The following is a 27,500-nucleotide window of genomic DNA, read 5'->3' on the forward strand; positions in this document are numbered from 1 at the left end:
CTAGATTTGAGGGCCGCTTGCAGGGTTGCCAGATCTGCTTATTATAATTTCCAAGCAAAATTTTATTTGAAAATCGCCGATCTGAAAGATCTGCTATTTTCAAATAGCTGATGTATATTTTAAAGTGCTCGTGTGGCCCATATTCGCTTCTTTTGGGCTGGTTTTCCTAGACCTGGTTGCTTGTTTCTCTCAATCTGGCAACACTGGCCGCTTGACGGTATGAAACAGTAGTAAAGAAAGAATCCAGTGCAACACAATGTGATGCTGATTATGTGCGACAGTAGTCCCGTGGTCCGGACACTGGGAGTTGTAGTCGTTTGGTCATTTGGCCCTTTATTTTGTAGTTCTTTGGATACATTACTAACTTTTCACCGTCAATTGATGCTTCATATCCATATGATTAAAATCGCTGGACTGATTTGTTTAGTTTTTGGAACACAGTTCTTTATGTGGTGATGATGAAACCGTGTTATGGGATTTAGAATGTGGAGTTGGATAACAACTTTGCGACGGTGCCCCAGGGGGGGTAAGGGAAAGTGATGTCAGACTTAGGTACTCTATTAGTATTAATACTACTACTATGTCAACATGTAAATGGTGTTTTGTTAAACCTTACCCTGGTGTCTGTGTGTGTGTGTGTGTGTGTGTGTGTGTGTGTGTGTGTGTGTGTGTGTGTGTGTGTGTGTGTGTGTGTGTGTGTGTGTGTGTGTGTGTGTGTGTGTGTGTGTGTGTGTGTGTGTGTGTGTGTGTGTGTGTGTGCGTGCGTGCGTGCGTGCGTGCGTGCGTGCGTGCGTGCGTGTGTGTGTCCGTGCACGTGTGGGTGGGTGTGTGTATGAGTGTATTATGTGTGTGTGTGTGTGTGTGTGTGTGTGTGTGTATTCTGTACATGTAACGCATGTGTTTGTACGTGTATTGTGTGCATGCTTATGTATGTATAACGTGTGTATGTGCATTGTGCATGTGTGTGTGTGTGTGTGTGTGTGTGTGTAGTGAAGGTACAGTGCAGTAGTCGTTCTCTCCCCTGGCAGAGAGGAGGAGCCTCATCCTCCTCATCATCTACTCTTCCTTCTTATCAACACTACAACACCTTCCACTCCTCCTCCTACACCCGCAGTCTGACCCGCAACAACAACTCCACCCGTATGTTCCAATCCTCTCCTCCTCTCCTCCTCTCCTCTCCTCCTCCGCTCCTATCCCCTCCTCTCCTCCGCTCCTATCCCCTCCTCTCCTCCGCTCCTATCCCCTCCTCTCCTTGGCTCTCATTTATCAATCTAACACAGTGGTTCTCAAGCATTTTTCATGACAAGGACTCCCAAATTAATATTTATTTTAGTCACGGCCCTCTGTTCATTATTCAAAAAATGGCAAAATTCTTTCAAGATTTTTCAAAAATGTAAAAAAAATAGCTTAACTGTTCCTCATTTTGTTAGGGGGGAATGCCCTCAAGGACCCCTAGGGGTCCCTGGGCCCCACTTTGAGAACCACTGATTTGTAGAAACCAGTACAGAGCAGAGTCCAGCAACGGGCTAGGTACCCGCGAATACCCGACGGGTACCCGCGTTTGACGGGTGAAAACGGGTGAAAAATATACTTTTATAACTAAGTTCACGGGTACGGGGACGGGCGGTACTGAACTAAACGCGGCTGGGTAACATTTTATTGTGAAAATCAGAGAGCACTGTTTCCGCCCAAACAACGTCACTTGTGTAACTTAACAGCACGCCGGCATAGAGCACACCAGTTAGTTGTCTTAAAGCATTTTAACACACTTTTAAATTGAATGAGTGTCTGTAGGCAATTTACTGCATGTAATCACAGGTAACGCTGCATTTTAGAAGCGACCTGTCTCCCTGTCTCCTTCATTCAGCCCCCAGTTGTTGTGGCTGTGCTGGCCATGGATCTCTTGGCATGGGTTCATTAGGCTGCCTGCATTGGAATATCAAACACCAAAGATCACAGGAGGGGGCGTGAGGCTGTGTCTGTTTGGAGGCGGTCCAACCTCCACAGGCTGGAATCATGTCGCACACTTTGGCATAATGCAGAGCAGTCCCCCCCCCCCCCCGATCCAAGACGGAACCGTCTGCCCTTAAACAGCCCGACACAGCGCTCCACCGTGGCCCTGTCGCTCCTGCTCTGTTGCAGAGGGTCTGCCGGTGGGGGGTTAAGATATTCCATGAGGGGATAACCTTTTGTCAACCTAGTGCTCCTCCTGACCCCGAGGGGGGTCCTTGAGGGTTGTGATATGCCAGACGTTATCACTGATCGCCCTCTGCAAAGTACCTCGGAGCGCACTACTCTAATTTACACTGCTAGCACAGCTGTATGACATTCAAGTGCGTACATGAGCTGATACTTGACATAAGAATTGATGGCGGGCCACGCTCATGACAGATTGATGACAGATTGATAAATGCCAAATATTGTGTGGAAATGGCCGTACCAGAGCCATTCACGAAGAGTTGCGTCAGCTCCGTTCACTTCATCGGGCCAGGTCTTCCACATAGCCGTCTGTTGGTGAATAGTGACAAAGTTTACGGAATGGACTGAAGTCTATGAGCGTTTGTAACTATTTCCCTCATTAGCGGAACTCTCTAATACAATGCTCTGGGCCGTACGCCCTCTTTTCTTTTCTCATAAATGAGGGCCCTGTCCTTTCCTCTACCCCTTCTTCCTCTCTCAAGCCGAATTCCAATACACAAAATCTCTGCCACTTGCTCACTCACACGCGGTCACTCCAGCATGGCGGTGTTACGGTGAAATTGCTGACCTGCCGAAATATGTGACCGTCGTGTAGATAGACATCACGTAACGTCAGTGGCCGAGCGTAAATCATTGCGGTTTGTTTGTTAGCAGAGTTCAACCTAGCTGTATTTAGGCCACATAAAGAAGTCCACAAGATGGTCACATATTTAGGCAGGTTCACCAATTTCACCGTAACACCGCCATGCTGTGAGTGAGCGAGTGGCCACTCACAGCGGTCCAATTGGGTATTGGAATTTGGCTTCAGTCTCCTTGTGTCCTTTCCTTGTCCCCTTCCTCTCTCCTCTCCTTGTGCCCTCTCCTTGACTCCTCTCCTCCTCCCCTCTCCTCTCTTTGTGTCCTCTACTTGATGCCTCTCTCCTCCTTTCCTCACCTCTCTCCTCCTATCCTCCCTTCTCTCCTCTCCTTGTGTGCTTTCCTTGACTCATCTCTTCTTTCCTCCTCTCACATTCAGTTTTTTTCTCTGAAAGATAAATGACTCTCTCTCTCTCTCTCTCTCTCTCTCTCTCTCTCTCTCTCTCTCTCTCTCTCTCTCTCTCTCTCTCTCTCTCTCTCTCTCTGTCTCTCTGTCTCTCTGTCTCTCTCTCTCTCTCTCTCCAGCTCTAGGCCAGTCGTTCTCTCCCGGTTCCATGTCAGCCTATAGTCTCTCGTCCCTAAACATGTCCACCCTGCCCCGGACCATGTATCCCAACAGCCCCCGGGGCACGATGACGAGGAGGAAGATGAAGAAGAAAGATTTCAAGAGTTCCCGTGAGTCTGACCTTTGACCTTTTTAAGCACAAGACCTGTACCCAATCACAAGACTGGAAGTACTATTACTTTATTACTCAGTTCAAATTACAAGTACTGATCTAGTACATGATCCTTGCACTCAGTGGTGTAGATTTCGATTATTATTACAACACATACATTAACCACTTAAGCTCTGTATACATTTCGGCCATCTGAAAATAGCAGATCTACAACATCACAATGCGTTGCGATGCGACGCATTGTGAGCTTGTAGATCTGCTATTTTTTTCGTGCTGTAGAAGCCCCGTCGAGGACGCGCATGTAAACAAAGCGTGCGTGCGAGACGGCGGAGGGTCCCGACTAACGCCTGGAACAATAATATTTCTAACGCGATCCTCCATTGCAGAGTGATCGCCTATCGAAAACGGCTCATTTCCACCACGCTAAAAAGAAATAGGAGATATTAAGCTTTTAGTCAAGGAGATAACATTGGAGCGGCCGACCGGAAGGACTTTTGACATGGATCCTCACCCGGCTTCTCCTTCTTAGAGACTCCTTGGATGATCCCAAAGTTTCGTTAGAGCGCCCCACGTGGGGAAAAAAAATATATATATAAAAACGGTCCGGACCGTTTATGGCACATAACGCATAGCTTCTCAAAAACGGTCCAGACCGGTTGATTGTAATGTTGCTCATCTAGGATCTGATCCTCCTAATTAATTAACCGTTATATCATATTAATATGACAATATAACATAACCCATAACTTATCATTTTTATCCCTCGATTTTTGTAACCCTTGTGTGTGTGTGTGTGTGTGTGTGTGTGTGTGTGTGTGTGTGTGTGTGTGTGTGTGTGTGTGTGTGTGTGTGCGTGTGCGTGCAGTGTCTCTGGCCTCCAGCACAGTGGGATTGGCCGGTCAGGTCGTTCACACGGAAACCACAGAGGTGACGTTGCTAAGCGACGGCATCATGGGTTTTGGGATCCAGTTACAGGGGGGCGTGTTCGCCACGGAAACACTGTCCTCCCCCCCTCTCATCGCCTACATGGACCCAGACAGCCCTGCAGAGAGGTACACACACACACACACACACGCATGCACACGCACACACGCACAGTGGCGTAAAGTAACTAAGTACATTTACTCAAGTACTGTACTTAAGTGCAATTTTGACGTATTTGTAGGAGTTGAGGCATTACATTTACACAGATGAATATTGTGAAAATAGCAGATCTACAAGCTCACAACGCCTAGCAACGTGAAGCGTTTTTCTTTTGGTAAAAAGGTCTTAAAAGTCCTGACCCCCAGGTTGAGAAACACTGGTCTACTGGTTCAAAATCCCCTTGTCTCTGGACAGTGTGCGTTAAATCCTCAACAGCAGATCCAGCTAATGCTAGCGAGTTATTGATCCGTTGTGATCGATCCTTCTGAACAACATCATTGTTTGTGTGTGTGTGTGCGTTCGCGTGTGCGTGTGCGTCTGTGTAGGTGTGGTATATTGCAGATTGGTGACAGGATATTGTCCATAAATGGAATTCCTACGGAAGATTCCACTCTGGAAGAAACTAATCAGCTTCTCCGAGATTCTTCAATCACGGCTCAGCTCACTCTGGAAATAGAGTTTGATGTAGCAGGTACACACTCTCTCTCTCTCTCTCTTTCTCTCTCTCTCTCACACACACACACACACACGCACATATACTATATACACATGAATAATCTCTGATTGACCGCTGTCATATTTTGCATTTTCCCGTTCAAAACCCTGATTATCTTGGGGAAAAAGCTATTGCGCAGCTTACTTCCAGTGGTCTTGTGGCTGCGGGATCCCCTGCTGTATGGTTCAGTGTTGATTTCGCCGACTAAAACTGTGACGAAAAATGTTGGTCGACTACCTTTTTTCACTGACGAAAACGGAATAAAAACTAAGCTATGATGACTAAACCTAAGACTAAATATATTAACAATTTCGTCAACAAATAAAAACTAGACTAAAATGTTAGTGAGGGACTAGTGGAGAAGAGATCCAGCAGAACTAAAAAACATAAAAAGTCATTTTATGTTTGGTTGCGCTCGGGTGTTGCGCTCTGAAAATAGTAGTTCTACAAGCTCACAACACATCGCAGCATGACGCGTTTTGAGCTTGTAGATCTGCTATTATAAAATCAGCCGTTACGACGCCATCAAGGCACCACCAACATACATTTTGGTCGACTAAATCAACTTTAGAGGGTTAGGGTTAGGGGTCGACTATAATCTTATTAGATTTAGTTGACGAAAGCTAGACTAAAACTAAAACATTTCAGATGACAAAAATATGACTAAAACTAAATGGAAGTTTATTCAAAAGACTACGACTAAAACTAAATCAAAATTTGACAAAATCAACACTGCCTGGCACAACTGTGTCAGGTTCTCCATCTCAGTGATCAGGCCCATCACTGTGGTGTCACCAGCGGACCTGACCACAGCGATGAGTCTCCCCTGTGAAACAATGGTTTTGATTGATTGATTGAATTTTTTCATTAGGCAGAAGAATGTAAAACAACACAGTTACATTTATAATACTTTTGTCTAAAAGGTCCGACCAAAAAAGTCCTTGCGGACTTGTTTCCGTTGGGGTCCTTGAATTAATTTCATAGACATAGAGGACTGAACCTGACCTGATCTTAATACATGATTTGAACTTGATGTTTTCAAATATCCGTTCAACTCATTTTCTGACCCACAATGACCATGTATTTCTTACACTGTGTCACAGATTGCACACACACACACACACACACACACACACACACACACACACACACACACACACACACACACACACACACACACACACACACACACACACACACACACACACACACACACACACACACACACACACAGACTTGTTCTTAGTGATGTAAATCTTTCTCTCTCTGTCTCTCTCCATAGAGTCGGTCATTCCTAGCTCCGGAACCTTCCACGTCAAGCTGCCAAAGAAACCAGGAGTGGAGCTGGGAATAACCATCAGCTGTATGTACACACACACACACACGCACGCATGAATACGCACACGCACATCTTTTCTTTTTACCAATGACATGTCCAGGGACGTGCACAGATAGACTCTAGGTGGAGCTAGAGCACCTGCCCTTTGCCCTCTCGACCAGAAGTGCCCTTTTGAAAAAAAGAAAACAAAAGTTTTTTTTTTTTCAGTTTACAGCAGTGGTCTTCAACAGGGGGTCCGGGACCCCTAGGGGGTCCTCAGAGTTACTACAGGGGGTCCGCCAATTCTTTATGTGCTATGATTTTTCTTTTTACCATAACCACTCGAAACCTAGCAAAAAAAGTATAATTTACTTGAGCACCTGCCCCTCAAAATGTCTGTGCACGCCACTGGACATATCTGATTGTGGTAGAGTGAGTGTGTGATACATTACTGATTTACAACATTTCTTATTTTTTATCTTGTCTCATTGTTTTTGTCTTGTTGACGTATTCAGATCTATTGATATCGTTGAGTTGTTTTCTGTAGGGTTGTTTTACCCCATAATGGTTGTTTTTTGGGGCAGATGCGAATATACTTAACTACTTAAGTCAGGGGTCTTCAACGTTTTCAGGCCAAGGACCCCCTAGCTGAGAGAGCGATGAAGCAGGGACCCCCTCTATATTATATAAAAATTGTGTTTCAGATTTTACTTTTTTTGTTTACTTGGTCTGCTCTTTTTTCGCTCTACACCTATACCTCTTTGCCAAAAATAGCAGATCTACAAGCTAACAACGCCTCGCGCTGCGAGGCGTTGTGAGCTTGTAGATATGCTATTTTTTGGCAAAAGTTCTCCTCAGAAAAGGGATGTTAGGGTTCAAGTAGTTAAGGTAAAAAAAAAATCCTATCACACAAAGATTTGCCGGACCCCCTGTAGTAACTCTGAGGACCCCCTAGGGGTCCCGGACCCCCTGTTGAAGACCCCTGACTTAAGTCCTACATATACTCAGTCGGACGTCAAATCGAGAAAATTGATGGTCACATTGCGACATGTTGTGAGCTCATAGATCTGCTATTTCCTGCTATGTATTCTTTTCTTTTTTTTTTCATCTGCACATAAAGTGAATATCTTTCAAAAATGTTCTCCCGCTGAAGCGTCCCCACGGACCCCCCCTGCACCCCCAGCTGGGGCAGGTTTTCTCTATCCGCACGATGTTCTCACCTTGTTTAGCCCTCCTCACCCTTTATGCATCCCTGAATCATTCTCATAGGATTAGACTACAAAATGGCTGACGCCGTAAACAGTGTTTACTCAGCCCTGGTTTTGCACAAACAAACAGTGTGTGTTCTCACTGTGTTGTCTCTGATGGGTGTAGGGGCTGTGGCTTTGTTTTAACAGGGATGTGAAAATAAAAGCATTTTGACCCTGTTCAATATTTCTCTCTCTCTCTCTCTCTCTCTCTCCCCCACCCATCTCTCCCTATTTATCTTTCCATCTCTCTCCCCCCTCCTCCTCCTCTCTCTCTCTCTCTCTCTCTCTCTCTCTGTTTCTCTCTGTCTCTCTGTGTGTGTGTGTGTGTGTGTGTGTGTGTGTGTGTGTGTCTCTCTCTTCTTTCTTTCTCTCTCTCTCTCTCTCTCTCTCTCTCTCTCTCTCTCTCTCTCTCTCTCTCTCTCTCTCTCTCTCTCTTCTCTCTGTCTCTCTCTCTCTCTCTCTCTCTCTCTCTCTCTCTCTCTCTCTCTCTCTCTCTCTCTCTCTCTCTCTCTCTCTCTCTCTCTCTCTCTCTCTCTCTCTCTCTCTCTCTCTCTCTCTCTCTCTCTCTCTCTCTCTCTCTCTCTCTCTCTCTCTCTCTCTCTCTCTCTCTCTCTCTCTCTCTCTCTCTCTTTCTCTCTGTCTCTCTCTCTCTAGCTCCCTCCAGCAGAAAACCAGGTGATGCTTTGATCATCTCTGACATCAAGAAGGGCAGTGTAGCACACAGGTACACACACACACACACACACACACACACACACACACACACACACACACACACACACACACACACACACACACACACACACACACACACACACACACACACACACACACACACAGGGAATTGGCTAGAGAATACAAAATTAGGTCATCTTTGTTTGTAATGTTGGATTTGTCATTCACTGTATTTGCTTCTGTGTTTGCTTTAGCTAGTGTGTGTGTGTGTGTGTGTGTGTGTGTGTGTGTGTGTGTGTGTGTGTGTGTGTGTGTGTGTGTGTGTGTGTGTGTGTGTGTGTGTGTGTGTGTGTGTGTGTGTGTGTGTGTGCACACAGTATATCTGTGTGTGTACACTGTGTGATTAACTATTCAGTCTGTCTGCCAATCTGTGTGTGTGTGTACCCCACTTAAATCCTGTATATATTTACATTCACATATGTACATCAAATAGCTAAAATAGCAGATCTACAAGCTCACACCCTGAGCTTGTAGATCGGCTATTTTTAGCCTCAGGGGTTAGGGTTAAAAATGGCAAAAACATATTCTTAAAAATTGTATTCATTTTTAATATTCATAAAATTGCTGTTCTGAAATGTTGATGTGTAGGACTGGCACCCTGGAGTTGGGAGATAAGTTGTTGGCGATCGACAGCGTTCGGCTGGAGAACTGCACCATGGAAGAAGCTGTTCAGATCCTCCAACAGTGTGAGGACCTGGTCAAACTGAAGATACGCAAAGATGAGGACAACTCAGGTAACGCACACACACACACACACACACACACACACACACACACACACGCGCGTCAGAAACAGATAGAGTTGTTTAACTCTGGTGTTGATTCAATATGATTGAATTATCCGGTGTCAATTATCAATCATTGTGTGTAATATAAACGTATGAATGTATTGCTGCAGCGCAAACGGTATATAACCACTTGAACCCCAGCATCGGTATTGTGGGGAAAGCTTTCGCTCAAAATAGCAGATCGACAAGCTCACAACCACTTGTCGATCTGCTATTTTCAGCGAAAGCTTTCCCCATAATAACAGAAAACAGAAAATACACTAGCCATGAGCCCTGAGGGACTCCGGTTACTCTTATGGGATCTAAGTGGTTAAATGTTTTCAATATTTCCAAGTCATTTCCTCTTAGTCAACATAAATTAACATAAATGCACTGCCCAGTAAATTGCTATATAAGGCAAAACGGAAAACATCAACAAAGATGATCTCACCCTGTCAGCTGTAAGGGTCTCTCAGACCAGTGAGTCATGAAGCTATCATCATCATCATCATCATCATCATTTAGGCTCTGAGGTTTTCTGTTCTCATTACTTGCAAATTATTTAACTGCGTCTTTACGAGCGTACGGCACATTTAGTCATCATCGTGTGGAAACCGTGCATGTCCAAAACGGTATGCTTTTCAGGAAAAAAAAAAAAATTAACATGTTCTAATGCAGTGGTTCTCAACCAGTGGTCCGGGGACCACCAGTGGTCCTCGAGGGGTTTCCACGGGGTCCTCAGCCAAATTAATTTATAGGAACCAAATTGACCCTTATGTGTCTGTAACTCTGAGAGTGTACAAATGGAACCAAATTTGGTTCCATTTGTACACTCTCAGAGTTAAATGAACACTAATGATGACGATACAGTGTAGACTGGGACCCCCAAGAAATCAAAATGGTTCAGTCCCTGGCATATCTTTTCAATTGGGGGTCCCTGGGCTAATATGTGTCAATTTGGGGGTCCTTGACGCGAAAAAGGTTGAAAACCACTGTTCTAACGGATCCAATGTAGTTATTATTTAGTCACAAGGTCTTGTGAACGGTTTTCATTGGTTAAATATTCATAATAAATCACACATACTTTCACCACTTTCACTTTCAAAGTTGTTCAAATACAGGGAAAATAGCAGATCTACCATCTCAGATCTGCTAGTTTCGCTACATTTGCGTGACACTGTCGCACGAGGAAGTAGAAACGAAGAAACATAAAAAGTTGAAATATGGAGATACTGTACAAGGTTTCTGCTTGACAGCGTGTGTGTGTGTGTGTGTGTGTGTGTGTGTGTGTGTGTGTGTGTGTGTGTGTGTGTGTGTGTGTGTGTGTGTGTGTGTGTGTGTGTGTGTGTGTGTGTGTGTGTGTGTGCAGATGAACAGGAGATGTCGGGTAGTATTATCTATACAGTGGAGTTGAAGCGCTACGGTGGTCCGTTAGGAATCACTATCTCAGGAACTGAGGAGCCGTTCGACCCCATCATCATCTCCTCTTTGAGCAGAGGAGGACTGGCTGAGAGGTACACGTGCACACGCACACACACACACTCGCTTGCTCACAGGCAGTGTCATGTACATGGAGATGTGTGAGTAACTGTTGTTCTATAAGCTACACTAGAAGATTGATTCCTGTTTATTTGCTTCGTAATGAAGTTCGATTTGATTCGAAGTATTGAATCTTTATTAATGATCTTAAAGGGATAGTTCACCGATAAAAATAAACTTTTTCTCTATGGATTAGTCATCCCATGGAGACTTGAATTCATGGATTTTTTTGGGGTTTCTGTCTCATTCCTAAGCCAATAGTTTGATGACCAGCGGACCGGTAGGCAGCGGTTCCGGTAGGAGACACAAAGGAGACTCTTTGTGTCTCCTACTGGAACCGCTGCCGATCATCAAATTATTGGCTTATGAATGCGACAAAAACAAAAAAATATCCATGGGGAGATTTTAATCAGTATTCACTCATTTGTCATTTTCGTTTATTTTCAGTTTAAAGATAAAGATAAAGAAAACGTTACTGGCATACAGTATGGAGTAAAAACAGTGAAGCACAGCTACTGTAATACTTCAAATACAATAAAATACAATACTCAACCTGTTTCCCACCTTGTTTCTGTGTGTGTGTGTGTGTGTGTGTGTGTGTGTGTGTGTGTGTGTGTGTGTGTGTGTGTGTGTGTGTGTGTGTGTGTGTGTGTGTGTGTGTGTGTGTGTGTGTGTGTGTGTGTGTGTGTGTGTGTGCACATATGTGTGTGTGTGTGTGTGGTGTGCGTGTGTGTTTGTGCAGGACTGGGGCCATCCATGTAGGAGATCGTATCCTGGCGATCAACAGTAACAGTCTGAAGGGAAAGCCACTGAGTGAAGCCATTCATCTGCTGCAGATGGCAGGAGAGACGGTGACGCTGAAGATCAAGAAGCAAGGAGAACGTAAGACACACGCACGCACACACAAACGCACACACACACACACACACACACACACACACACACACACACACACACACACACACACACACACACACACACACACACACACACACACTAGGGTGACCACCTGTCCCGAAATTCGCGGGACAGTCCCGAAATTGGACCCTCTGTCCCACGTCCCGCACAAGCAGAGCAATGTCCCGAAAATCAAAGATATGAAAAAAAGAAAATTGTTTTTTTTTAAATGATAAATCGGTAAAATCAGGCAAAAATACTTAAAGTACAAATAAAAATTGTACTTTAAGTATATTTTGATACCAATACATTTGTACTTTTACTCAAGTACATTTTGAATACCTTACTTTTACTTGTAACAGATTATTTCTACACTGCAGTATTGATACCTTTACTCAAGTAAAACAAATTGAGCACTTTTTCCACCACTGAGACACACGCACGCACGCACGCACGCACGCACGCACGCACGCACGCACGCACGCACGCACGCACGCACGCACGCACGCACTCTGCTCTCTACACTGGGCTTACACTAAAGAAATGAAGCAGGTTATCAGTCTGAAAATAGTCAGCAGTTCTTTTTTCCTGTTGAATAAAATGTTAGTATCATAGTAGTAGTAGTATAAATGATTAAGCACACAAAAGTAATACATTTGTCAGGAGGACATACAATACAATACAATACAATACAATACAATACAATACAATACAATACAATACAATACAATACAATACAATACAATAGGTGGCTGTTTGGTGGAAACCTTCTAAGTCCAAAAGCGTTACTTTTCAGAAAATGGGGGGAAAAAAAACTGTGTTCCAATGGATCCAATGTAGTTATTATTTAGTCACACGTATCTGTGTCATTTTAGATTTGAGCTAAAGCCAGATCTACAAGCTACGAGCTTGTCGATCAGAAAAAAATAATAATAATCGTGAAAATTTTTGCCTATCTTTTAGAATTATATTATTTAAAGGGAACCTTTTGAACTCAAATACTTGCTTCTGGGGGGTCCCTGGAACAGAATATTTGACAAACGTTCGCTTTAAAAATATATTCAAAGATTTGCATATGACAGAGATTCTTTCCCGGTCTAAATGGGTTTATCCTTTTCATTGGTTCAATTTTTTTTTATAAAAGATTGCCTATTTCTTGGCGCCACACTGTAGTATGGGCAAGTAGGGCATTCATTTATGGGGGGATAAACCATAAAAAATTGAAATATGGAAATATGGAGATAGGCGGTTTCTGCCCCCGACGGCAGTGAATAGCTTGTGAAGGCTGGTACCTTCTAAAAGCTGCTGAAGTCACCATCTCTGTGCTCTGTGCTAAACGTTACCATGGTTACCCGTCTCGTTCATGGCTATTGTGAGATTGGGAAGGGAATTGACCTGATTTACGTGTTTCATGCACACACACACACACGCACGGACGCACGCACGCACGCACACGCACACACATACACATACACACACACGGTGCTCATTTCACTCTGCTGTAATAATGAACAATACAGTAGTATCGTCAGGCAGGAAAAGCAGCAGCTGGATGCACAATAGCTGGATGTCCATTATGTTCATGTGATTGGCCAAATGTGTCAACCGCACCGTTTTTACAACAACAATGAAAGGTGAAAATATATGTCTGTGAGTGTCTAGTTATAGTTATCCCATTTAACCAGTTAAAGGCTAAAACAATTAGTCACCCCATGGAGACTTGAATTAATGGATATTTTTTTTGTTTTTGTCGCATTCCTAAGCCAATAATTGGATGACCAGCGCACTGGTAGGCTAGGCATCAGTTACGGTAGGAGACACAAAGGAGTGTCCTACCGGAACCGCTGCCGCTCATTGTGAGCTTGTAGATCTGCATTTTTTTATTCAGTTAAGTGAGTTCAAGTTAAGTTTTTTGAAAATGCACCTATAATGCATTGGCCAAAGTAGGCTCACCAGGTAGAACGTGTTTAAAGGAGTAGTTCACCCTAAAAAATGCTTATTTTCTATCAATTACACACCCCATAAAGCCTTGAATTAATACCTGAGCCATCAATTTGATCAGGAATGCAACAAAAACTAAAACAATCTCAATGAAATCAAGGCTTTATGGGGTGTGTCATTGATCTAAAATAGGTCCAGCCACAGATCTCTTCAAGATCCAGCCACAGACCTTTACCCAGGCTCCCCCTGGTGGCGGATGCAGCTCTCTGCCACCATCCTCACTCAAAACAATGTTTCCTCTCTCTCTCTCTCTCTCTCTCTCTCTCTCTCTCTCTCTCTCTCTCTCTCTCTCTCTCTCTCCTCTCCATCTACAGTGTCCAGCCCCAAGGCCTGTGTGATTGGCTCAGGGGTGGGTCTGGGGGCGGGCCTAGGCCAGGAGAACGAGGACGGGGAGGAGGAGCCTGTTATCATGGTGGCTCCGCCCCAGCGAACGTTCAGCACGTTGCCATCGGTGGACAGTGCGGTGGAATCGTGGGATGGATCCAACGTAGACAGTGGCTACACACCTGGTACTGTGTGTGTGTGTGTGTGTGTGTGTGTGTGTGTGTGTGTGTGTGTGTGTGTGTGTGTGTGTGTGTGTGTGTGTGTGTGTGTGTGTGTGTGTGCGTGCGTGCGTGCGTGCGTGTGTACGTGTGTCAGGGTTGCCAGATCTGCTTATCATAATTTCCCCGCAAGATTTTATTTGAAATAATAAAATTTTATTTTCAAATAGCTGGTTTTCCTAGACCTGGTTGCTTGTTTCTCTCACAGAATCTGGCAACACTGGTGTGTGTGGGTGTGTGTGTGTGTGTGTGTGTGTGTAATCTAATTATATCTAGTATATCTATATCTAAACAACTGAAAAACTGTGTACGTGTCTGTCTGTCTGTCTGTCTGTCTGTCTGTCTGTCTTTTAGCTCCTCTGTTCCAGTCCTCTCCTTATAGTTTCCATGGTTGGCGTAATGCCAAGACCACCAACAGCCAATCACCTTCCTCCGTCACCCGCCAGAGGACCAATCCGCTGTCAGACCTCGGCCTGAGTGACGATGAATGGGACCGCCCACCTCTCAGCGGGTATGAGATTGTTTTTACATATATATATAGTAATGCAGATTATAGAAATATTAATTTCAATACCTTAAAACTGAAATGAGTCTGGGGGGGCATGCCGAACGTTGATATTCCAGTGCTGCAACCTCGACACTCGGGCGATGTCTTTGGCGCAGTCGGTAGCGCTGTCTTCTCACAGCTAGAAGGTCCTGGGTTCGATTCCCGCCGGGGCCGATGTGGGCGCTGGGGGTGTGTTCTCTCCTCCGAGTCATCAGTGCCCATACCCTAGGTGGGGTTGGCGAAAGGGCCTTTCTTTGTGGAGTTTTGCTCTATGTTCTCCCCGTGCCCCCTAGGGTAGGTACCCTCACAAAAAACATGCAGTAATCCTGGTCTCTATACTGCCTCCCCCCGGTCAGCCTTGATGGAGGGGAAATTAACTGATTGGAATAACGTGTTCCTTCCACGCGCTACGTCCTACCGGGGAAACTCCCCCCCTGTCAGGTGATAAGATGGCTCGTTAGCTCCTCGTGCATTGAAGGAGGCATGAGCTCGGCCCTGGGTTCCCTAGGCCGGCAGAGGGAGTGTAGTGCCCGTATATGCTTAGGCAATTGGCACTGGGTAAAAACATGGGTTACAAAATCACATTTTGAAAAAGAAAAAAAACTTAAATGAGTCATATTTTTTATTATAATGGAATGTTAATGTAATGAGAAGTCCTAGCTATTCCACTGAGGGTCAAACTTGTAAGTGATGTGGTTGTAAGTGATGTGTTTTTGAGGTGGTTTGTACTGTGTGTTTATATCACTCTCAAGTGATTACCTAAGTAAAACATGTGAGTACTTTTTACACCACTGCACACATGCTCTCTATATAATTGCAGTCTGTGTCGTCTCCCTGATCCCACAGCGCACTGTTTATAGTATCTGGAATCTCTTCTCTGATTGGCTGTGTGTTTGTGTGTGTGTGACCTCTGACCTTCTGTTGGCCCACAGATTCAGCGTAGGGCATGATGGGACGGAACCCGACCAGGAAGAGACGTTCTGGTCTCAGGCCCTGGAGGACTTGGAGACGTGCGGACAGAGTGGAATACTGCGAGAACTAGAGGTATGTTCTTCTCTATTTAAAGCAGGGGGTCTTCAACGTTTTCAGGCCAAGGACCCCCTAGCTGAGAGAGAGATGAAGCAGGGACCCCCTCTATATTGTATAAAATTGTGTTTCAGATTAAACTTTTTTTGTTTACTTGGTCTGCTCTTTTTTCCCCTCTACACCTAAACCTCTTCGCAAAAAATAGCCGATCTACAAGCTCACAACGCCTCACGCTGCGAGGCGTTGTGAGCTTGTAGATCTGCTATTTTTGGCTAAAGTTCTCCTCAGAAAAGGGATGCTAGGGTTCAAGTGGTTATTGTAAAAAAAATAATCTTATCACACAAAGATTTGACGGACCCCCTGGAGTAACTCTGAGGACCCCCTAGGGGTCGCGGACCGCCTGTTGAAGACCCCTGATTTAAAGAATCAACTTCTTTACACTTCAGCAGTCGTGGACAAAGTATATCCTCAAGTAAACACTCAAGAATTCAAAAGTACAAATTACAAAGTACATTTTCTTTTTGTATATCAGCGCATTGCTGTATTGAAATTTAGAATAAATAAAAAGTATGCAGACATTTTCAAAAATAGTGAACATTTCAGATCTACAAGCTCACAATGCAGCTATTTTCACTCTATTTGACTCTATTTTTTACAGTAAGTGGTTCATTCATAATATTTTTGTACGCTTGTGAGTCCCTTCCTAGACATGTAGTCGAGTCAAAAGTACAATATTTCTATTTGAAACGTAGCCAATAATTTGATGACTTATTGGCTTAGGAATGTGACAAAAAACTAAAACATCTCCACTGTGCTGCTACAGACAGTTCAGTCAGCAGTTGACTGTTGTCATGGTAACGTGGTCACGACCGCTTCTCTTCCAGGAGGAGGAGTCAGGGCTGGACACAGACATCCACGTACTGGTGGTATCTACTCCTCTCCTCTCATCTCTTCTCCGTAGTTAGAGTTGTGTGTAAAGCATGAACGGAGAAACTGCTGCAAGGCCTGATGGGTCGTTTGTTCGACTGACAAAGCAAACTGATGGAATGGCTCTGTTGAATTCTTGAATTTGACTGGCTGAGACTTGGGCATGCCGCCGCCCACAGTGATCATGATGACTGACTTGATTGGCTTATACCGGATTGGAGTGTTTTTTTTTGCTGTGTGTCCGTTTTAGAGCTGGCTAGATCAGTGGTTCTCAAACTTTTTCATGTCAAGGACCCCCAAAATGATATGTTTTTGGCCGCGGACCGCCCATCTGAAAAGAGTTTGTGCCAGGGACCCCCCAGAAGCAAAGATTTGTGTTAAAATGTTCGCTTTTGAATAAATATATTCAAAGATTTGCACGAATCTTAAAGATATTTTAAAAATAGCAGATCTACAAGCTCATAGCACGGCACCAAGTGCCGTGCTATGAGCTTGTATATCTGCTATTTTTTAATAGCCAATGTATAACATATGGGTTAAGTTGTTCAAATGATTGTGATGCTATAAAACTATTTTAAACTATTTTATATAAACTAAACTATTTAGCTGGGGACCCCCTGGTACCCCCCCCCTTTGTATATTTAAGTTATTTGTCATATCTGCCCTGTGCAATATTTGATTACAAAGCCTAAAAGGCAAACAGAAATGTAATTTGTATTCATATGTTCCAATGGCCAAAAACACAATTAGAAGTCAATCGCGATTATTTGTGTGACTATTCATTTTGTACATTTGTAATCGTGACAGCCCTAGTCCTAATGTAAAATAAGATTATTCGAAGCATATATATATAGCTTGCTGCTATTCAGAAATACAAAATTCTAAAATATATGTTATAGACGTTCTTTTAAATATATTTCCGTGAACGGAAATGACGGAACAGATGACGGCTTCCAAAATCTGCTTTAAGGGGGGTGTATAGTTCCAGACTCTATATAGCATTCAGAAATTGTGTCATAGCAGTCTGGCCATGCCAGACTACACAGGCTGATTGGCTTACTCACTGGATTGGAGGTTTTTGCTGTGTGACCGTTTAAAACTGTGACTAGGTTGACTTCCTGCTTGGATATTTGACTTCCTGTGTGTGTGTGTGTGTGTGTGTGTGTGTGTGTGTGTGTGTGTGTGTGTGTGTGTGTGTGTGTGTGTGTGTGTGTGTGTGTGTGTGTGTGTGTGTGTGTGTGTGTGTGTGTGTGTGTGTTGTGTGTTGTGTTGGCAGGCAACCATCATGTCAGGCTCCAGTCTCAGTTTGAACCACGACCCTTCACCCCTGAGGACCACCCTGGGAAGACAGGCCAGCTTCCAGGAACCCAGCTCATCTCGACCGCAGGTACCCTGTGACCTTTCACCTTTCATCTATCACCTCACTGGTTAAATAATAATAATAATAAACACGTTACTATTCAGCTTTTACATTTATTCGTCAACGTCTTGTTATTTTTACATCGAGTAAAATGGTGGCGCCTCCTTGGCTTGGGAGCTTGACATGCTGGTCATGGCACCAGTAGCAAAGTGTATATTTATTAGGTGTGTGTGTTTGTATTTTCATGTGCAAGATCCCCTAATTGATATCCATTACAGCAGGGCTAGGTGTAGCGAAATTAAAATGACAAAGACATGTTACATTTTTTTTATGTTGTCCGATATTTGTACTTTAGTTTAAGTGTAGCCTGTTCATAGCAAACGGACGACATTTTGGGTTTAAAAGGTCATTACACACCAGCGATTATGATGAATATACGTAAAATTCTGACTCGTTCCGAATAAATAAAAGAAGCTTTTTCGCTTCGCTTTTTCGCTTTTTCGCTCCGTGGAAGCTTGCATTGACTTTATAAGGTTTTTTAAAAAAAAGTATTATTCGCATGAAAAAATCGGCCCCGGTGTGTAAGGACCTTAACACATTCGGTGCCAGAATTTTATAATAACAGATTACGTTCGGTGCCAGAAATCTCACCTCTGAGCTGCGCGGCGCTGTTTAAGCTGTAGACTCCACGACGAGCAATCCATGTGAAACAAAGCATGCGTGCATTTTGCATGATATTCCTGGCTAACGCCTGGAACGATAACATCTTTTCCGCGGGTCACAATGGCGGAGCGATCGCGCATACAAAATTAGACGTTTTCCCCAACGTAAAAAGTTTCGGAGTTATAGGGGTTTTAGAGAAGGAGATAGAACGGAAGCGGATGGGGAGCCATGTTTTTGGCACAGTGATCTATAAGGCCCTTCCTTCTCAGATTCACCGTGGGTGATTCCAGAGCTGCTCCAGCCCCTCCCGTGTGGAAAAAAACAAAAAGACCGAAAACACGGTTCAGACCGTGTTCGAAACTAAAGCGCTACTCTGTGAACACACGGTTCAGACCGTGTTTGGCACCCGATGTGTTAAGTGTTGGGTTTAAGTGTTGCAAAATTTAAATAAAAAAGTAGTGTTACATTTTGGTGTAGCAAAATTAAACCATTCAATCCGGGAACACATCTCTGTCCTTTAAGATGTATTTGGTTATTCAAAAATAGCAGTACAAGCTCGAGGGCTTGTATATCTGCTTTTTGAAAAATCGTGAACATTTGTGCAAATCTTTGAATATATAGTTTTTTAAAGCGAATATTTCTAACTCAAATATTTGCGTCTGGGGGTCCCTGGAACATTCTTTTACAAATGTTGATTTTTCGAAAATTTGAGCTTGTATATATTTTTGAATTGCCAGAGAAATCTAGAATGACAGAGATGCGTTCCCGGATTGAATGGGTTAAAATACCAAAGAAGTGTTTCTCATGAGTGACACAGTGACTGGGGGGGCGTCACCATTTTTACTCAGACTTGAAAAGATATCCACGCTCGGCGCTCGCTGTGCTTACAGAACATCCAGACATTGATGAACATGGGAACGTACTGACAGCAGTTGCGTGCGGTGTGCTTACAACACTCATTGATTTTATGGCAACGTTCTGAAATCTGATAGACTCATGCTTCAGCTCCTCATTTACAGAGAATGACACAACGCATTATTACCGGAGCTGAAGGTGAATTGGTGTGAAAAGGTCCTGACCATGACATTAGTAGGCCTGTCACAATTATTACATAATCGTCTAATCGCAATTATTTGAGATAATCGCAATTATTTTTGCATAAATCGCTTTAGTTGAAAATGTTCACACATTTTCAAAAACAAAAAAACAACGCATCGAACGTTTTTCACAGCTGACTAGAGTCACACCAGCAACTGCATCTAGTGACATTCAGTGGCTGAATGTTGTCTTTTGCACAATTAATATTACAATAATGCTCACATTGTTTTCCAGGTGACCCCTCGCTCCAACACGTTGCCCTCGGACCCTCAACGTCGAGCCTTCGCCATGAGGAAGATGAGACAGGAAGTCAATGACATCCTCACTCAGAGCCCTGTGGAACTCCACAAGGTGACATTTAACCCTGGACCCTCCAGTCTTTCCCTAACACAGAGCACCTGCAAAAATCCACAAGTTGATTTTTTAACCTGAAGCGCTGTGACATGGATGTTAGCTTCCTAGTTATGTATAGAGTAGAGGGAGATCAATCACCAACAATCTGTTCCACCCTAAAGACTATGCTTCATAAATCTATAAGCATGGAGAATAAGTTAGCTTTTGTTTAACAATGGAATGGTACATTCTGCACTAATTAATGATGATGATAATGATGATGATGGTAATACATTTGAACTCTTTGACTGCCAGAAATAAAACTTTGTTTGCTAAGCCACTGCCAGAGATTTTCGAGTGTTTTCACTAACCTTTGAAAAATCATAGAATATTTAGCTCCAGTATGATCGATCACCCGATCGCTTTAATGAGAATTTGTACCTATTGTTTTTAGTTGCAGGGGCCTCTAACCGTTGGCCGGAGGCAAGAATTCATATTCAGGATTCAGGAGCGTCTGCTCAATGCCTAAATTGTAAATTGGAATTGTAAATGTGTGTGTGTGTGTGTGTGTGTGTGTGTGTGTGTGCGCGGTGTTCCAGGTCACTCTAGAGAAACAGTCGGATCTGGATGATTTTGGCTTCAGTGTGTCCGACGGTCTGTTAGACAAGGGAGTTTATGTGAACAACATCAGACCTGGGGGTCCAGCTGCACTGGCGGGCCTTCAGGCATATGACAGATTGCTGCAGGTACGCGCGGACACGCACACAAACACGCACACAGACACACACACACACACACACACACACACACACACACATTACACACATTACACACACTACATTTTGGACATGTAGGGCTCCATGCTAGTGGAGAACTTTTAATAGCAGTACTAAAACTGAGATTTCAGCTGTAGACCTTACATCTGAAGTTAAAATACCAAGGTTTTGTTGAATTAATGATGTAGAGCAGTGGTTCTCAACCAGTGGTCCTTGAGGGGGTTACAGGTGGTCCCCAGCTAAATGATGGAGAGTTGGTAACCAAATGGGCCCTTATAGATCTTTAACTCTTGAGAGTGTAAAATGTTTTTTTTTACGCTGGTTTCTTTTTACGCTCTCAAGAGTTAGATTATTGGTAAACATCTGCATTACTTAATTAAAGAATTGTTATTTTGATCAATACAATAGGTCGAGCCTGTCGTCTCTTCTATGGTACCAACATCAATACAGCATGGGATTGTGGACAGAATCTTATCCAACGATAACAAAATATTCTAAGTTTTGGGTCTGAGAGTCTTAAATCTCATCAAATGGTGGTTCTGTGGTTCAAATGCCCAATAAATAATGGACCTTGATATGAAAAGGGTTGAAAACCAATGATGTAGAGGAGGAAAGCACAAATAGAAAAGAGTAAACATTTAGCAAACCACAAAGTGATAGGTGATTTACAGAAAACACTACTGCTGTCGTTCCTTGTCGATGTATCCTGGCTTTAATAAATATCCGTCGTTCCTTCCACTTACTGTAGAAAAACGTCAAAGTAGTTGTAGTTGCTCAGTTTACAGCAGTCATTCTGTAATGTTCTCTGTTTGCTCCAGCTAAAGCCAGATGCAATATGCTAATAGTATTATCTCACATTTGGTCCAGAGAGAGAGAGAGAGAGAGAGAGAGAGAGCAATAAATAAAGAGTTGTAGTTTTCAATGCCAAACTGGTTATTGGCAAATACAGTACAGTACTGCACAACATTTAACACATTTGGTGAGTAACGTCTGAATGTTTAAAATAGTCAGAATTTCATCCACGGAACACATTTATAATCTGTGTTCACTGTTGTAGATGTTCATTGTTTCTAGATAAGTAATTTGAGCTTGGAATGTCGCTCAACCCATTAAGACCGGGAACGCATCTGTGTCATTTTTACATTTCTTTGGCTATAAAGAAAATAGCAGATATACGAGCTCGTTAAAAATCGTGAACATTTGTGCAAATCTTTGATTTTTTTTACAACATGTGTAACTCAAATCTTTGCTTCTGGGGGATTCTACAAATGTCTTCTAAATCCTAACAGTTTTTTTCCCTGTTTTATTTTTTTACTTATGTTGCTATATCAGGTTCTCAAACTTTTTTTCATGTCAAGGACCCCGAAAATGATATGTATTTGTCCCTGGACCCCCCCATCTCAAAATGTTTTGTTCCAGGGACCCACAGAAGCAAATATTTGAGTTAAAAATGTATATATATATATACTAGAGTTTCGGGGGGCTACGCCCCCCTCAACCCCAGCCGCGCACGGGGCCCAGCGTGGCCGTGTGTATATTGGGGGACCCAAATCGCCGGAGTGAAACTGTGGAAAAGTTTTTTTGAAAAAGGAAAAAATTTGAAGAAATAATATTTGTTATGTTTCAGGGGGTCCACAGGGGGTCCGCGGACCCCCTGATGGTCCACTGACCCCCTGTGGAGTGTTGGGACGCGCGGGGACACCCCTGGAACATTGCGGACCATTTCGGTGTTTTTTTTTTTTTCATGAAGGTGGTTGCTTGTTTCTGGCGCAGGCTGTGCAAACCTGGCAACCCAGCGCATGCTGCCGCACGTTTAAGTGGCGTAGCGTCATGAGGGTCAGTGGGGCCGTGGCTCGGTCAGTGAAGACCCTGTAGTGCGGATGATATGTGGCATAGAGGGGCAGATTGTAAATCCACAGAGGAAACATCCGTGGGCTACCATTGGTTCAGCGATGTGTGCGGTCGCCCTGCGGCCCCTCCTCCTCCACCAATGTGCAGTATTGAGAGCCCTGACGTCACAACAATTGGAGCGATGGGCACTGCACTGTGGTTGGTTAGGGTACACCTAGGGCCCAGGTAGAACCCAGTTAAAGCCTGCATGGGCAAACGCAGGTAGGACCCGCCTTGGTCCCACATAAACATGGCTAGTTGGGGCCCAGCTAAGGGCCAGGTAGAAGCTACTTATAGCCTGCATGGGCATCGCAGTTGGGACTGAAGTGGATGCCGCTGACATTGCTGACATGGGGTCCATATGGTTTAGCCCACCTTGAAACCATATGGGAACTACGCTGGCATGCTGGCTGTAATGCAAACGCTGCATCATACCTGCAGTGTGTAGTTTGATGTTGTGTGTGTAGCAGATATACCTGCAGTGTGTAGATCAATGTCCATAGGAAAGTCAATGCCCAGCAGTGTTTTTTTTCCCCAGCAGAGTTTCTAGTGTCTCTGTGTCTCTGTGGAAGAGGTTGCACATGAACTCTGCAGCCGCACTGAGGCGCTCCAACACAAACACTCTGACATTAAGCTGCTTCACACAACAAACATCAGCACCACGCTGCTGTTTGTCCAAAAGACACAATATCTCCTCTCCCACCGACGTCATGTGTTCATTTATCGACAGCCGTACAGACTCCTTTTGACACATTTTACGTCGTTTATCCAGCTCTCACTGACTCTCCACATCGGGCTGTTATTTTGCTGCGATCAAGTCAACGATGTGAGAGATTAGCTATCACAGACGGACGGACAGGGGGTGAAACATAGTCTTGCGCCATGCCTTTCGGCCTGGCGGAGACAATAAAAAACCGAAAGTAAAGGAAATGGCCATTTCTGCAACAGAAGTAGTCAATAAACTATGCTATGAAAACATGGGCCACATTGGCAAAGAATGTAAGAAAGAGGCAATCATGTAGAAAATAGCCGATCTCCAAGCTTACAAAGGCTCTCAACGTGAGGCGTGTCGAGCTTGTAGATCGGCTATTTTCACAATATTTACTTGTGGAACGGAGTCAAACAGAATGGGGGGGTCCCAGATCAAGTACGTGTATTTGGGGGGGGGGGGGGGGGGGGGGGGGCGTGAAAGGGTTGATAAACACTGCTCTAATCGGAGCGAAATTATCTGAAATTACTACATGACCATAATGCAGCCTAACATGTGTTGCACGGGGCGGTCCTGCCATTACGTTAGTTACTGTAGTTGCTGTGGAGCTACATAGTTGTCCAGAAGACACACACAAACATACACCATCTACAATGGACGAACTGAGCAGCAATATAGACATTCACCACACGAACGTGCATTGTTGACAAAGTGATTGCACAGCCGCTGCAGGCATGACAACCAGGTTAGCGTTAGCGACATGGCAGCTATCACAGCGCCCTGTCCGTCGTGCTGCAACTGCCTGTGATGGCTACAGCAGTAACAGCAAGCTGTCTGCGATGCCATTGTCTGGAGACTGCTCTTAGCGTGACAGGACCAATGAGAGTGAGCGCTGTAGTTGTTGCTAAGATACGGTGGCGTCTCTGCCCCATAGCTTGTAGATCTCTCACACATGATTGGCGTAGGCTGCGTTGCCAGGTCTGACTTTGTGTCTAAGCAATGGTCGGCTTATTTGTGCGCGCCTTTGGGCTCGTTTGCATTGTGCGCACGGCAGCGCTTGTTTAGCGTACGTCAGCGCGACGTGGCAACGGACGTGGCAACGTGAAAGGTGATTGGCTGGTGAAAAGAAACACCCGACGTTACACCAGAAATGGTGCCTGGAGAAAATGGTGACCAAAAAAAAAGTTTGGAAAAAAAGGAAAAAAAACCCGCAGCGGCTGCGTGCTGTTGTGGTGATGAGGTCGTGCGCACGGTAAACGGTACGAAGCTGCCTCCCCTTCCGTTTTGTCCGACATTTGGTGAGTAGAATTAATTATGTTGCGCGGTGGAAAAGGTGTAGTCAGCAGTGAGATGTCCCCTACGCGAGGCGTAAATTCAGCGCGGCCGCCGTGGCGAGTCAGTTGCCGACATGTGGTCTGGCGGTGCGTTGTTTAGTCGATAACAGAGCTGTGGGGTGTGGACACCGAGGGTGCGGAAGTTGGTCGCCATTTATATAGTTAGATATATATATTCAAAGATTTTCACAAATCTTCCACGATTTGAAAAATAAATTGCAGATGTACAAGCTATGAGCTTCTAGATCTGCTATTTTTTAATAGCCAAAGAAATCTTAAAATGACACAGATGCGTTACCGGTCTTAATGGATTAAAGTAATTTTATTATGGGTAGATTCAGATTGACCTCTCTGTGTGTGTGTGTGTGTGTGTGTGTGTCTGTCTGTCTGTCTGTCTGTCTGTCTGTCTGTCTGTCTGTCTGTCTGTCTGTCTGTCTGTCTGTCTGTGTGTGTGTGTGTGTGTGTGTGTGTGTCTGTGTCTCTCTCTGTAGATTAACCATGTAAGGACCAGAGACTTCGACTGCTGCCTGGTCGTTCCTCTCATCGCCGAGTCTGGAAACAACCTGGAGCTCGTCATCAGCCGGAACCCCGCCTCCTCTTCAGACACAGCCAATCACAACGACGGCATGACCTCTGGCCACGCCTCTCAGCCCACGAACAGTGAGGCTGGCCTGTCAGAGTTCCTCGTCAACCAGGGAGAGGAGGGGCCTCTTAGCTGGAGCCAACCAGGAGATGGGATAGGGGTGGGGCTTGTTAATAGCTCATTATAGCAGGAAAAAAAACACAAAAGCATTAAGCCAGTTTGAACCGGTTCTAAACTGGTTCTGTACTGGTTTAAAGCAGTTCTAAGCAGGTCAGATATTCACATGACAGAAGAGACAAATGAAAAATTAGATTAGGAAGAAAAAAAAAGAATTAAAGGACTAAACCGGTTTAACTGGTCCAAACCAGATGGCAGTAGACCCTTCATGGTGCTACATGCCTTCTGGACCACCTGTGATCCCTAAAACCCCTAAATGTTTGACATTTGAACTGCGACGCCAGCCTGCACACAGAGCCTCCAAGCCAGTGGTTCTCAATTTTTATTTTGTTTTTAAGGACCCCCAGTTTGGTATGAATTAGGTCACGGACCCCCATAACTAAGAACGTTACGGGTCCATTCGGTTCCATTTGTATGCTCTCAGAGTTACAGACCTGTGAAGGCCAATTTATGCTTTCAGCGTCAAACGTCACGTCACACCTTGTGTCTGTCTGCCTTTTGAGCATTCATATACTGTCTGCGACTCGCCGACACTGACAGCGTTACCATGAAACGCGAACAAGGAAGTGGATGTGGTGTCGTGCATCTTCCCCTACCAAGCAGAGTACACAGCCTTTTATGAAGGCGTCTGCAACCTTTCGTTTTCTCCAGCGTTGGCGAAGGTCCTGGACCTCCACGATACATTTTTAGTCACGTTCGCCGTACGACAAGTCGCTCAAAGCATACATTTGCCTTAAAGGGATAGTTCATCCAAAAAATTACTTTTTTTCTATCAATTAGTCACCGCATGGAGACTTGAATCCATGGATTATTATCATTTTTTTGTCGCATTCCTAAACCAATAATTAGATTACCGGCGGAAAGATGCTAATGTATCCGGTAGGAGACACAAAGTAGACTCTTTGTGTCTCCTACCATAAATACACCCAGTCATCAAATTATTGGCTTAGGAATGTGACAAAAACAAAAACAAATCCCTGAATTCAAGGCTTTTATGGGGTGTGTAATTGATAGAAAATAAGTAATTTTTGGGTGAACTACTCCTTTAACCCATTAAGACCTGGAACGCACGCATCAGTGTCACTTTAGGTTTCTTTGGCTATTCAAAAATAGCAGATATACAAGCTCATAGCGTGGCACCGAGTGCCGCGCTATGAGCTTGTAGATCTGCTATTTTTGAAAAATCTTGAAAAAAAATGTTTAATTTTTTCCCCAAAAGAATCGCTTCAGGTCTTAATGGGTTAAGGGTCCATTGGGTTCCTAACTATCAGTTATTTAACCAGGGACGCCTTGGAACCCCCCCACACCACACCACCCTCAAGGGGCCACACTTTGAGAACCACTGCTCCAAGCACACCAGAATGGACTGGAAAGTCTGGAACATTCTCCTTGCCACCGAGAGGAGACGAGATAGAGATAAGATGAAAGGCACAGGAGTAGGAATGGAACCAACAACCTTTCTCCTCACCACTGGTAGAGGAAAATGAGACGAAAGGCACAGGAGTAGGAATGGAACCAACAGCGTGAGAAGAAGCACAAGAACTATAGGTCTGACTGCTGTACCACTGTACGATGATTACCTCAACTTACAGTACTGCTGTACCGCTAACTACTAACTAAACTACGGTACTACTGTGCTAGAACTACTACTGCTACTGTTACTACTGTACTCCCAACTGCTACTACATTACTACTGTGCTACAACTACTGTAGTACTAAATGGTACTGCGACTACTTCTACACTACTCCTGTATTACCGCACACTGCGGTATACGACTGCAAGCCCTGTGTGGTACAAAGCAGAACCCTGAACCAGACAGATAGACAGACAGACAGACAGACAGACAGGTCCTGTGTGTGGGATATTGTACAGAGTA

The 27,500-nt window shown here is 44.2% G+C and overlaps 1 protein-coding gene across 3 annotated transcripts in view; it reads left to right on the top strand.

The window, feature by feature from the left end:
• grip1 (glutamate receptor interacting protein 1) overlaps positions 1-26,656 on the top strand; it is a 91,998-nt gene extending 65,342 nt beyond the window's left edge. For all 3 annotated transcript variants that reach the window (XM_084050283.1, XM_084050281.1, XM_084050282.1), the window contains exons 10-25: positions 991-1,140; positions 3,361-3,510; positions 4,378-4,564; positions 4,982-5,127; positions 6,434-6,514; positions 8,374-8,443; positions 9,043-9,188; positions 10,591-10,735; positions 11,503-11,642; positions 13,973-14,167; positions 14,555-14,711; positions 15,680-15,791; positions 17,977-18,087; positions 20,056-20,172; positions 20,754-20,900; positions 25,355-26,656. In XM_084050283.1, the coding sequence (XP_083906409.1) occupies positions 991-1,140; positions 3,361-3,510; positions 4,378-4,564; positions 4,982-5,127; positions 6,434-6,514; positions 8,374-8,443; positions 9,043-9,188; positions 10,591-10,735; positions 11,503-11,642; positions 13,973-14,167; positions 14,555-14,711; positions 15,680-15,791; positions 17,977-18,087; positions 20,056-20,172; positions 20,754-20,900; positions 25,355-25,633 (2,333 nt within the window). In that variant the 3' untranslated portion in view covers positions 25,634-26,656. The remainder of the gene's footprint in view (positions 1-990; positions 1,141-3,360; positions 3,511-4,377; positions 4,565-4,981; positions 5,128-6,433; positions 6,515-8,373; positions 8,444-9,042; positions 9,189-10,590; positions 10,736-11,502; positions 11,643-13,972; positions 14,168-14,554; positions 14,712-15,679; positions 15,792-17,976; positions 18,088-20,055; positions 20,173-20,753; positions 20,901-25,354) is intronic.
• The last annotated feature ends 844 nt before the right edge of the window (positions 26,657-27,500 follow it).

Source organism: Gymnoscopelus microlampas, assembly GCF_963454915.1.
Source record: "Gymnoscopelus microlampas genome assembly, chromosome: 23".
NCBI classification, from domain to species: domain Eukaryota; kingdom Metazoa; phylum Chordata; class Actinopteri; order Myctophiformes; family Myctophidae; genus Gymnoscopelus; species Gymnoscopelus microlampas.